General features: G+C 46.2%; 1 protein-coding gene across 1 annotated transcript; it reads left to right on the forward strand.

The window, feature by feature from the left end:
• Positions 1-1614: 1614 nt before the first annotated feature.
• Positions 1615-10815, forward strand: B3GNT9 (UDP-GlcNAc:betaGal beta-1,3-N-acetylglucosaminyltransferase 9). The gene is made up of 3 exons (XM_083870547.1): positions 1615-1730; positions 8166-8208; positions 9018-10815. Exon 3 carries the CDS (start codon positions 9082-9084, stop codon positions 10327-10329), a length of 1248 nt encoding a protein of 415 aa, XP_083726673.1. The 5' UTR covers positions 1615-1730; positions 8166-8208; positions 9018-9081; the 3' UTR covers positions 10330-10815.
• The last annotated feature ends 2648 nt before the right edge of the window (positions 10816-13463 follow it).

A 13463-nucleotide genomic window follows, 5' to 3' on the forward strand; every position in this document is an offset into this window, starting at 1 on the left:
AACGTTTATGGCTGAGGTTTCTGATCAGCTGTGCTGTTCATCAGGGACACACTGTGGCTCAGGCAGCTGCCAATCATGAGGAAAGCACTTTCCCAGCCTGCAGCACCTGAGTGCAGGGTCTGAGGGTGGCCCATCAAGAACCCACTCTTCATGAGACAGTGTGTTCAGTAAAGCACAATATTTGAGCTGAAATTAAAAAAAAAATCAAAAAAAGCACAGATGCTTACAAAAAGGGATTTTTATGTTATGTTTTAAAAGAGATGTTTGTGAAAACAACAGAATAGATCAAAACCTGCTTTTATGACAAGTAAATGAAAAGTTTTGCTTCCTAAAGTGGCCGTGGTCTGCGCACTCTCTGTACACTCGGCCTCTGTTAGAGGAATAAGGGTCATTGTTTACAAAGCAGAGACAAAGAAACAGCCACAGGGATGGGAAGGGCTATGGCTGCATTCAGCTGGCAGATCAGTAGTGATGGCACGTTAGATTTGGCTCCAAATAAAAATTGTTTTGAAGTATTTCAAATTAAATTTTAAAAAGGGGGGGGGTGAGGGTTTTTGTTGTTGTTGTTGTTGTTTCAGGTTTTGGAAGGGACCCTTGAATCTGTCTTCAGCCTCTGCACCACTAGGCTCACACTTCCTCCTATCATTTCCCTACTAGGAAAAAAACAAACAAACAAACAAAAAACAAAACAAACAAAAAAACCCCAAGTGAATTTAACATCTGAGCTGAACCCAACCTCTATTTTTCAATTTGACTCTCTGCAGAGGTCACTTACAAGGGAAGTAAAAGAAAAAAGCCAAAGTAAAACAGGAAAAGAAAAAAAAGCTCAGAGAAATTAGTACATTTCCTATTGAAAAAAGTTATGGGGGGCGGGAAAGAAAAAAAAAAAAAAAAAAAAAAAAAAAAAAAAAAAATGCTTTTTGCAGAATTGGTGCAAGTCCCCAACCTGGCCGAGCGCTCTCCCGACACCTCCGCCCTGTCCCGCCGGAGCCGCGGGCGCTCCCGGCCCCATCACGTGTCAGCGCTCGGACGGGACGCGGCTCCTTCCCCTGCCCTGCCCTGCCCTGCCCTGCCCTGCCCTGCCCGCCTGCTCCCCTCGCCGCGGGGCTGGGGCTGTGCACGGCCTCCGGCCCGCTCCCGGCCCCGCACCCAGACCCCTTCCAGCCCCATTCCAGCCCCGCTCCCAGTCCGCTCCCGGCCCGCATCCAGCCCCGCTCCCGGCCCCTTCCAGCCCTGCTTCCAGCCCCGCTTCCAGCCCCTTCAGCCCCGCTCCTGGTCCCGCTCCCGACCCCTCCCAGCCCCATTCCAGCCCCGCTCCCGACCCCTCCCAGCCCCATTCCAGCCCGCTCCCAGCCCCGCTCCCAGATCCATTCCAGCCTGCACCCAGACCCGTTCCCGACCCGCACGCAGACCCTTCCAGCCCGCTCCCAGTACGCACCCAACCCCGCTCCCAGCCCCGGTTCCAGCCCCATTCCAGCTGGCACCCAGCCCCGCACCCAGCCCCGCACCCAGCCCCGCTCCAGCCCCGCTCCGGCCTCGGGCAGCTCCCCTCGCTGCCATCGGAGAAGGGCCCGAGCCGCCAGCGCTGCTCCGCGCCCCCAGGGCTGCCTCGGCTCCGCTGTAAGGCTGAGGAATGTCTCTCCCTAACTACATCCAGATGTGCCGGCTTGGCAGCCCGCTCTGCACAGACATTACCGAGGGGACACAGGATCAGCGCTATCAAATGGGATGTAAGTATCCGTTAAGTGTGTTTGATCCGGGTGGGTTGGGGAGAGCTGTGCAGCGAGCAGGGTGGACTGGAGTCTGCCCTCACTGCTTCCCTTTGCTCCCAGCTTTGCTTTCTGCCTTATTGCTCTAGAATGTTGTTCCATGCAGCGACCCGGGCCGTGATGGTTAACCCGCAGCAGGGGCGGCTGCAGGCTCTGAACACGCAGGGTCCGTCCTGAAACATCGACTCTACACTTTACTTTCCAAAGAACTTTCTTTGAATGTTTAGGTTGTTTTTACAGAAGTGTGGGGCTTCTTTAGACAATGCCTGCAATGCTCTGAGACAGGGTTTCCTCCCAACCACAAACATGTTCCAGTGGTGGGACGTTACATTTACAAGCCATTCTTCATCAGTAAAAGGACACGAATCTTCCCCATGTTACACTGGTATGCTTCGAGCAAAACATGGGAATTTTCAAGCTTTCTAGTGTCACAAAGATTGAAAATAATTTAGCCCCTGTGAAATAGGCAGTTACTGATCATATTTTTTAATAGTTTTTGGGCAAATTCTGAGAAACTTACGTGTTGTGTATAATCTTGAAATAGTGGGGCACATCAGCAGTGTATTTTCTCCCCCATCTGAGCCTGGGTGTAACAATACATCCATGCTACTGCACTGCAATTGCTTGGGTTTGGGGTGCATTGAGCAAATTGTTTATCAGAAGAGGGTCTGGGAGCTGAAGAGGTGGTGAGCACTGCAGCCTGGGGAGGGCTGGAAAGGAAAGTGTTCATTTCAGTGGGACTGTTTCTTACCCCTTCACAAGCCTGCAAGGCTTTATTCCCCTCCTGGGGCCCAGAGAAATTAATGTTAGGAAGAGAGATGGCAGGTTCCTCACCTTGGCTGTTCAGGAGGGCCTGTCTCCTCAAAACACTCTGGGTGTGATTTGAGCTGCTGAGCCCTCTGCCATTCTGAAAATCAGACTATCAATGAGCAAGACTGCATCTGAAAGTAGGAAAGAACCTCTGGAGGCTTTTGAGCCTGCAGAAGGTCATTGGGCATTACCTTCTCCTACCTTGCAGGTGGCTGAGCACTCTGGTTAGAGGTGTGGTGCCCTGCTCAGGGGGAGCTGGAGTTTTCCCAGTTTGGGAAAGTGGCACAGCTCAGTCCTGTGCAGGTACTACCCCCACGGCTGCTGCCCCAAAAGGGACGGAAAGCATCACGAGCTGCTTAAATGAGCTGCAGCCCCCAAACTGTGCCACGTGTGCCTGAGTGACTTACACTGGGCCAGCAGGGTGAGGGGAGCAGGGTGCTGGCACCTGCCCTTCCTGGAGCTCAGTCCTGCAGGCAGCTGGTCCTGCCCAGCACCAGTGGGGCTCCCATGCTCAGCTGCCATGGGACTGCACCAGTCCCCGGCAAGGAGGGGCAAGTTCCTTTCTGGGACCTGTGCACATGGGAACAGCCATCTCAGCAGCCATCACACAGCAGCTCTGCAGTTCCTCTGTGCTTAAGTTTGTACATTTCATAAAAGCTTTGTGACTGGGGTGGAAGGTGAAAGGAGGCAACCACAGCAGCCATTTGCAAGCAGTTATCCAACGTGACCAGCATTGCAAAGGGAAGGCTGGCAGTGCCAACAGGAGAAACTGGAATAAAATGGAACGAGCCAGCTGGGAAGCTGACCAAACCATATATTTGAGTACTGGGGCAAGCAGATAAATAAGGCACTCTGTCCTGTAACAGCATAGATCTCATCCATTCATTTGCTTTGGCCTGGAAAAAAATTTAAAATGCCCTGAAAAGCAGCTGTGACAGGAAAGTTGAAAATTGTCTTTGGCGCAGGGGCTGCATTTTTGTTACCTGCTTCCTCAGTATTTGACTCAACAGAGCTTTTGCCTCCAGGTGCTACAGCAAATAACAGCAGCAGTGGTGCTGCAGTGCCGTGACTGTGGCACTTGCCTGCAGTGTCCAAGCTGTGCCATCAGAGCACTGAGCCTCTGCCCCTCTCACTGTGCTCCCTTGGTTCTGGTCCATGAACCCAATTCCTGGGATAGCTCTCAAGACAATCAGCTAATTAAATCCTACAGCCTGCTCTCAGTTTGTTTATAGACTTCAGAACTTGCAAGCAGCTGAATAGGATGAGTTTTTATCTGGTAAGGCAAAAACAAAGAAAGAAAGAAACAAACAAGCAAACCCCAAACATCAAAATCATGCAGGAATAAAAGCTATTACATGACACCCAAACATAGAAATGGAACATGGCTTCTTCCCCTGCTCCAACACACAGAGCTACTTTTCTCTTTCAAGCACTTCATCCCAGCTTAAATGATTAAACTCAAGTTGTTTCACACAGGTTTTTGTATGTGGGGCAGAACAAACCCCACCTGCATGACCCCACATGTGTCAGTGCTGGAAGCTGGCACATTTCCCTGTACCCCAAAGAGCCCAGTGAGGTTTTGCCAGCACAAGACTGAGAACTTGAAGCCTTTGCACTTCACTTCAGGTTCCTGTAGAAGGGTAGGAGAAGGATGGCAGCTCAATGCAGCTTGAAGAGGGCAAAATGTGTGATTCCTCACCCAAAACAACACTTCCCATGTCCACGTGTTCAGCAAGACCTTTAAACTAAACCGGTGCAGACATAGTAGTCAAACACTCCAAGCCCTCAGGGACTCTGAGGATGGGACCAAGGGTATCAGTGGGAAAATGCAGCCTCCAGGGTTTCAGGCAGTGCAGGTATCAGCATCCTGCTCTGCTGTAATAAAGCTCACCTGCACAAGTCTATTTCACACAGCCCCATGTGCAGGATGGGCATAGGGTATATCATTATTGTTTCTTGAGCAGTGTCAGGACTTTCCTGAGGCAGAGGAACCAGGTGAGGAGGGTCCTGGAAGCTTTCTTTGCTCTTGCTGAGGGAATCTGCATGGAAAAATTCCTGTAAACAAGGCAGGAGAGGGTTATGTGCACAGACTTTTCCCCTTGCAGGCCAGAGCCCAGGCAGGTCTCAGTATCCAGCACTGTCTGCTACAAGATGACTTTGTTGTTGTGAAATGCATTCAGCCAACGTGAAATGAAAACAAACATCCCAGACCTGAAGCATTGCCTCAAAGCATCACCACCATCCAGAATTAAACAGTCTTCTCTGATGATTACAAAAAAAACTTCATCAAACCCATCAATGCTGGATCCCACACATTTTCCTTAGCTCATTTTACAGAGACAGATAAGACACTTCCATCAGCAACCACAGCCACAGAGTGTCCCTCTGCTGCCCAACCCAAACCTAGCAGTGGCAGCTCCAGTGTCAAGGGTGAGGACGGGAGTCAGGAGGGAGCTGGAAGCACTTCCCATGCAGCAGGGAGCAAGCTGATTTGAGGACACCCCACGGCTGTGTTTGGTGGGGATGGATGTTTCTGTGAGCTGGGCTGGGATGAGTGGGCAGCAGAGCTCTCTGCTGATTTTGTACCCCCGTGCTCAGTGCATCATGTTTTCTGCTTGATTATCTCAGCTGCTTTTCTCAGGGCTGGCTGGATTGAATAACAATTCCTCAAGGCACAAAGTAGCATGCCAGAATCACCAAGGCTTCTTGACTGAATCTGGGGACAGAATCCAGAGGATTTTTTCCCACTTTGGCCCTGAGCAGAAGTGCCAAGTGACGGAGAGGGGATGAGAGCTGCAAAAGAAGATTTCCAGGGTGAGCTCAAGGCTTCACATCATTCAACTGTGAATGAAGGGCTAGTAATTTATTTTTTTGTAATCATCATTTGACTGCTTTAGTGCAGTTGTTCTTGGCCATATTTCAGAATCCTCCTCTCAAATAAATGAAAACCAGGCAGAGGGCTGGGCCCTCTGCCTGAGCGTGCAACAGTGCAGGTCAAATTCCCTGCCTGGATGCTCATCAGGGTGCCATACCCAGCTCTGGCCACTTCAGCTGTCCAGCCTTTTGTTGTCTCTCAGGCTATGCCCCCTTGGTTCTTCCAACTCATTCATTATTTATGGGTTCCTCATTTTGCCACCTCATGGATATGGGACCTCTCAGCCCATTCCTACTGCCCAGCTCAGCCCTCTATCATTGCTGGTGCTCAACCCAGGATGCAACAACCCAGCCTTCCCCAGGACCCTGCTGTCCTGGGGAGACAAACCCCATTATCCCATTCAGACCCCATCAAGCCAGACTCATCACCCCTCCATATCCATCCCCAGAGAGCCAACACAAAGAAGGACAGCTGCCTGATTTTCCAAGCTTGGAGGACACGAGAGGCAGTGTTGGCAGCCAGGCCATTCCTGAAGGCACTGAGTGATGCCGCAGTTTATAAGCCCAGCTCCATTTCACAGGTTGGATGGAGGCTCCCCACAGCAGTGTAGGGAGCAGAGGTGCCTCAGATACAAACACTCAGGGATGTGCTGTGCTGAGAAACACTGCTGTGCTCTCATCTCTTTCATTTGGCATCAAATATTTCCTGCTCACTTTGATAGCCCTGTAATTCTTTTCCCCTGGTGTCAAGGTGGATGAATAATCCTTTTGGCTCTAGGACATACCAGAGCATCTGCCAGAATCATCAGTCCCTCTGTATTCAACAGCAGAACAGCTTTTCCCACACTGACATCCATGGATAGAGCTTACACCACTGTAATAATCAAGGGTATTTTCCTTCCAAAGAAGGAAATACCTAACAAAGACTGGAAAATCCATATAATTAGGTCAAGGAATCACTTCAAGGGCTGGCAACTTCTTTTGAAAATGAGAGCTCTATATTCAGCACTGAACTGCTTTATTTCAGCATGGAAATCACTCTTTCAGATCCTTTACTTTCAATAAAAGAAAACACAGAGGAAAATCTGGGCTATCAGCCCGGGGCTTGTAACAATTCAGGGTTTTTCTTGGCTTTTCCAAAGACACTTATTGCCAAATTCCGAGATGCTGGCAGTATAAATCTGCAAGCCATGGAAGTTATGAGTTTCACGACACACACATTTTATTCCAAACCCTTGTTGATAACATTAAACACAGAAAAAAGCCAGGATTTTCATCCAGCTCCTTAATTACCATCTGGAGCCTGGCAGCTGAAATGAGATCAAACTTTCACATAGAAAAGGAAAAAGAAATTTGCTATTACTGTGAAGAAAGAGATGGGTCTTCAGGCGTAAAATGCAAACCAACGTCCTATACGTGTCAGGAGGGACTGTCTCATGAGGCTGAACATAGTTATGAGCCAAGCCACGTGGCAGAAAGAACATAAACAGAAAACAGATCCTGAATGTTCTAAACATTTGAACAACAATTTACAAGAGATCTGAGAAAATTGTTCAGTCCTGCTATTAGTATTAAAGTTATGCCAGTGAAAACATCTGCCTTGCCTAGGAGAAGAGTGAAAGGTAAACAAAAAAAGTTGACAAATTAAGAAAAGTCTCTATCAGAGGGCAGAAAAAGGCAAGAAACAGGGCCTAAGGAAAAAAAATCATGGTCATCAGAACAAGGCCAAAGTGATTTTAAATCTACCAGGAATGCAAAGAGCCTTACACCAAGGCATGGATATGCTATTTTCCAAAATAACAGTTTCATAAATAATGGAGACAAAGCAGATGAGGTCAGCAAACATTTTGGAGCTGTACTTGGGAAAAAGATATGCAGTAGTATATGATAATGAAATACTCTCAACAGTAACTTGGAGGTGAAGTTAATGAAAAAGCACAGTATTTAAATAATGATGTCCAAATAATGTGCATCTAAGAATTTTAAAGGGTCTGGCCAAGAAATCAACTGGTAATAATTCAAGTAGTAACTTTTCTTCCTCATAAGTCTTGAAGTATTGCTTAGATACCACAAGTGCCACTGTTTTGTTACTTCATAGTTACAGACTTGTCAATCTAATTTTGAGTTCAAAAACTTAACATTGTGGCTGATAAAAAATTGTGGTTAATGAACAATTAGCAGGTGATCCAACCCAGGATGATAAAAGGAGACTTGCTGAAAACAGATACCACCAAATTCTTACCAAGCATTTGCACCTTGTCCTATCACTGTATGCCCTGGTCAAAAGTTCCTCTCCAGCTTTTTTTATCCCAGAAGTAATCCTTGGAGATGATATCAGCTAATTCAAGACAGAGAACTGTAATACCTTCACAGGTAGCTTCTCTTAGTAAGCACAAGCAAGAGAGAGACACAAATCACATATGAACATGATACATTATTAGTGGGTGTATAAAACACTTATGGGAAATTTTGGGGTAGGGCTCAACTTCCTTCTTGCCAAGGACAATAGGAATGATGATGGTCACTCACCTCCTCCTGGAGCAGCTGTGGGGTCCCTCTGTCCAGCTCTGCTGCAGGGAGTGGCTGCACCTACAGGGTGATGGGAGGACCTGCCTTTGCTGCTGCAGACACTCAACCAGCCCTTTCCCTGAACTATGGTTACCTGCTGCTTGCTGCCTTCTTACTGCTCTTTCACTCTCATTTTGTTTGCAGTTGAAGAACTGATCGAATAAGACAGAAGATCTCCAGGAAAAGTGTAAGTGAGGAAAAATCCTGTATTTCAAAAGGCAGCTTCATCTATCATACATGAACAAAATTTTCCTAACACCATGCTCTGTTTTGCTTCTGCATATTGGGATTTATTTCCCTACCTCTCACTTAGAGATTAAGGTGATTTGGCAGAGGAAAAACACTCATGGCCCCTTCTAACCTTATTAATGGAAGTTACTTATAATGGTTTAATATTTATAAAGAATACTGGCAGGAGAAAGGTCCTTGTGTGAATTCCAAATAGTACCCAATGTATTAATTTTGAATAGAAATCACAGTTGGTTTAACAAAAGCCAGCTCCGTGTGCAGGGAACACCAACAAGGCACTGCCATGAAGAGTCTGCCCTTCAGCAGTCAGCTCTGGGCCTCCCTGGTTTGAGTCAAAAAGAGTAAAAGCAGCAAGTAATAGTTATGAAGCTAGAAAAAAAAAGGTAACTATTTATTGGAGAATGGCATCATTCATCATCTTCCACTTTGCTTTTCCCAATGAAATCTCTGAAATGACAAAACATATTCAGCAGTAAGGAATGCAGGATTTTGGGTTGTGCTTAGAGAGTGGTTTTCAGGATGATGGATGACTGCTTAGTGACTGAACTAACCAAGTCACAGCTGGCACTGAGATCAGCAGTAAGTTTGCAACCCTGTGTGCCTTTGACAAGTTCCTCAACATCTCTGTGCTTGTTGTGTGTAAAATGTGCTTTGCTGCTGGGTTTTTAAATGATGTTTCAGTTAGTCTTGCCTGCTTGCTTCAGACCTGCCAAATCCTCACTGCTGGCACACTCTGTTTATTTACAGATGGACAGTGGTGCCAGGCAGCTCAAACACAGCTTTTAGCAGTCCCAGGAACACTGAAGAGACAATGAGAGTTCGCCTCAAAGGGGATGTGATCTGTACCCTCTTCTTGCTGGTAGCACTTTGTTCTTTGCTGTACTCCCAGCTGGAACATTTAGTCCCAGCAGGAAAGAAGGAGCCAACACAGAACAAGCCTCAAGTAGCACCAAAAATAATCTCCAATCCCAGAGCACCTCGGAGGCTGATGCCAGCAGAAGCAACTGCACCCAGACCCCAAGTCACCCCTGTCATGAGACCAACAGAAGTGGCCAAAACCAGGGTCCACACTACAACTCCACCCCCACTGACTGATTCTGCCTTCAACTTCAAGCTCTACCTCCTAAACAAAGATAACAGGAACTTCAATCTCCTCATTAACCAGCCCAGGAAATGCCAAAAAACACCAGGAGGTCCCTTTCTGCTCATTGCTATCAAATCAGTAGTTGAAGACTTTGACAGGCGTGAGATTGTCCGGAAGACTTGGGGCCGGGAGGGTTTGGTGAATGGGGAGCAGATCCAGCGAGTGTTCCTGCTGGGAACACCAAAGAATAGGACAGCTCTGGCAACATGGGAGACCCTGATGCACCAGGAGAGTCAGACATACCGGGACATTTTACTCTGGGACTTCATGGACACTTTCTTCAACCTGACCCTGAAGGAGATCCACTTCCTGAGCTGGGCTGCTGAATTCTGCCACAACGTGAAATTCATTTTCAAAGGTGACGCCGATGTTTTTGTCAACGTCGAGAACATTGTTGATTTCCTCAAGAGACACGACCCCACTGAAGACCTCTTTGTTGGGGACATCATCTACAATGCCCGTCCCATCCGTGTGCAGAAGAGCAAATACTACATCCCAGAGACCATGTATGGGCTGAGCATCTACCCTGCCTATGCTGGAGGAGGAGGATTTTTGCTGTCCAGCTGCACCATGAGGAAGCTCTCCAGGGCTTGCAGAGAGGTGGAGCTGTTCCCCATTGATGATGTCTTTTTGGGCATGTGCTTACAGAGAATCAACCTCAAGCCAATTTTACACGAAGGATTCAAGACCTTTGGCATTGTTAAGCCTTCTGCTGCCCCACACCTACAGACGTTTGATCCCTGTTTTTACAAAGATCTCATGGTAGTTCATAGCCTGAAAGTTGCTGAGATCTGGCTAATGTGGAACCTGCTCCACAGCCCACAGCTTTCCTGTACTCAGAAAAAGCAGGTGAAGAAGCCTTTCCAATGGAAGAGGAAAGCTCAGGTAACACCACCAGCATCACCCCTCAGATAATGCAGGCAGAGTGCAGCACACACAGCAAACCAGCCAAGAAAGGGAGCCTGGAACTGATGCAGCCCAACAAACCAACTTCCTGAGTATTTTAGCACATCTTATTTACAATGTTAAGAGAAGACAACAATTGCAGGAATTTACCCAAATTCCACATTTGCACATACATATCATGTGGGTCCTTCTGTACTAATGAGTCCAAATAATCATAACATATATATAATTTATTATTATTTATTAGGATTATAGTAGTGCTTAGTGGGACAGTGTGTAAAAGCACATTGAAAAATACAGTCCTTGGAGATTTTTCAGCATTGTTAGAAGAGTGAGAAATGAAAGAAGACATAGGGTAAGAACAGACACCGAGAAGCACAGGGAACATTGTCAACTTGCTGCTTGACTTGGACTCATTGAAAAATGACCAAACAGTAACTAGGGTACAAGAAATCCAGTCCCCTTAGTGCCTGCTCACATCACATCACTGCTGCCTGGTTGGTTTTCTGTAGGCCTGTAAGAAGAGAACAACAAACAGCTGTTGAAATGAGGTCCTGCAGTTGCAGTTCAGGTGGATTACAAGAAAACAAACTGGATGCTGAGGTTGGCTGGTGGAGCAAAGAACAAGTAGATAACTAGAAAGGAGCAGACTTACAAAGGGCCTTTAGAGAAAGAACAAGAACTTTGAGTCGATCACTTTGAGTCTTGATTTTTCATCATTCTTCTCAGTTCAAATATCTGCTCTCTTGACATGCTCAAGATTCAGGGGACCAGTGGAGCATGTTTTGGCACTTCCCTGAGCTCAGGCTCTCTGCACTATTCTGACTAACATTCAGGAATATTCAGAAGTCATCAACAGTATTTGATCGCTTTCACGATCTGACCCAGATTTTCAGAAGTTTTGCATCTGGAGAGATCCTTTGGCCTTTGTGTAACCCCACACAGAGCTGCTGCTTGCATCACACTTGGGAGTTGCTTCAAACCAAAGAGTGGACTGGGCTGGTTTCTACAGACCTTGGTGCTCTTGCTTAGCACAGTCAGCTGCAGAGAGCAGCCAGGACTTTCATACTGCTGTGGGTGTCATGTGAAAGGAGAAGGCTTCCAGACAAAAGGACTTCAGAATAAAAGTCCATCTAAACTTATTGCAAGAAATCAAAACCACACAGCAGTCTTTCTGTTGGGCTTTCCAAGGTTCAGCTGGGAACTACATTGTAAGTATTTTAAGCATCAGACAAGAACACTGAATTGCTCAGTTTTCAAAGTATAGTCCAGACTTTGATGCATTTTGTTTTCCCCAACAGTAGATTACCTTAGAAGAATATACTTTCATCAGACATCAAAGCAGAAGTGAATTCCTCTAAATCAAGGTTAAAAAGCTATGAAATTCATGGGGCAAAGAGCCTGAATTCACCTCTGATACTGTACGTTAGTACTTTTACAAGTTTTTACCCCCTCAATAAAACTCCTGTCCTTCAGAGAACCCCTCGGGATGGCACATCCACACAGCTTCAAAGGAAACTACAATCAGTCATAAAAGCCTGAAGTTCCTTTCTCTTGCACAGAGCCTGCAGCACAGCTGCATTTCATATCCATGTGTGAGCTCCCTCCCACCCCACAGCAGTTTGGGCTCAGTACTGGTGCTAACAATGCACAGAGAGAACTCCAGGCTGGGAGTGTCTGTGGCAGACTACAAACAGCAGCCTTACATGTCAGTAATCTTCATCACGAGCTCAAGCCCTACAATAATGTATTTCCAAGAGAAGGTCAGCTATATAGAAATTGAAAGATTTCTACATTTGGGATATTTTTTGGATGCAATCCTGAAATACAAAATGTTCACATGAGCTTCACAAGGAGCTTTGCAGAGTGTGGAATGAAGCCAAAGCTTCACTGGTAGGACCCCCACTCCTGTCTGCTAACGTGTGTGATACTTGTGTATTTATGAGATTGTACAAAAATGTATTATCTGTGAGTAGTTCACAGTTTGGGAAATTATTTGTACCATCATTAAAAGACAGCATGCAGATGTGCCTCTAGTTGTCAGAGTGAGTTTGTCAAGTACACCTGCACACATGTTGTAAGTCTAAAACCACAGGAATTTTTCATGAAGACAGTAACATGAAAAATACATTATTCATTATTTTGGATAACTTGGTAAGTCTTTCCTCATGCTGGACTTAATTTAATAGCAGTGACAGAAAAATAAACAGAGTTTACCTTGCAATTCTCTATAAGGCAGCTAGTCAGGTTCAGCAGTCCTTGTGTTTCCTTTTACATTTGAAGATGCAGAGATTGGCTCCTCCCTCTCTAATGTCTTCAGATCTGCAATCTATCCACAATATAGCATTAATGAATGTGTTTTGTCCCAGATCAAAGTTGTTGTTCAACATCTGTGTTGACACAATCTGTGCCAGCACATACCCTGATGGCAGAAACAGAACTAGAGTAAACTGTTTACTCCATTATCTTAGTCTATAGAATAGCTCGTTTCTTTTATCCAGTGAGTACCAGAGGGTCTCTTGATGAAAGATCCATCTGTTTTTGTTCTCCAGCCTCTGCTGCTTGGCCTGTTTGACCTGGCTTTAAGTTTCCATTTGCCTCTGCAGCTGAGCTGGAACTTCACAGATGCCATATGTGACCATAATGCTCTGGGGAAATGCTGAAGAGCTGTGCTGCAGCCCCTGCAGTTCATCGAATTCCACTTACTACCGTAGTTGGCAAAGGCTTTGACTTCACAAGATTGTTTCCTTAAGGATGAGGGTCTTTTCAGAAAATCCTAAAGTCCCAGGTACGTATGAGAACTGGCAGGAGGGACCTGCTACCAGCCTTTCTCTGATGCATTTCAGAAACCCAAACCCATCCTTTTCAGAATGACATTCTGAGTAGGTTTTAACAACTGGCCAATTGAGTGCACCAGTCATGCTTGCTATAAATCTTTGCTTGGCAATTTTTTTCATGACTAACCCAGGACAAGAAAAGAAAACATAGAAACATCTTAAGTTGGTCCTACCAGTAGCAAACAAGGCAAGCAGACTTTCTTAGAGTAAACTTCTGAAACTAATACAGTGCAGCAAGTTTTATTGAGTCCCAAGGATCCACACATGGTCAAGTTTTGTTCCTGCTGTACATAAGTAGCCAGATTT

The sequence above is a fragment of the Zosterops lateralis genome (genome assembly GCF_965231275.1).
Source record: "Zosterops lateralis genome assembly, chromosome: 12".
Lineage (NCBI taxonomy): Eukaryota > Metazoa > Chordata > Aves > Passeriformes > Zosteropidae > Zosterops > Zosterops lateralis.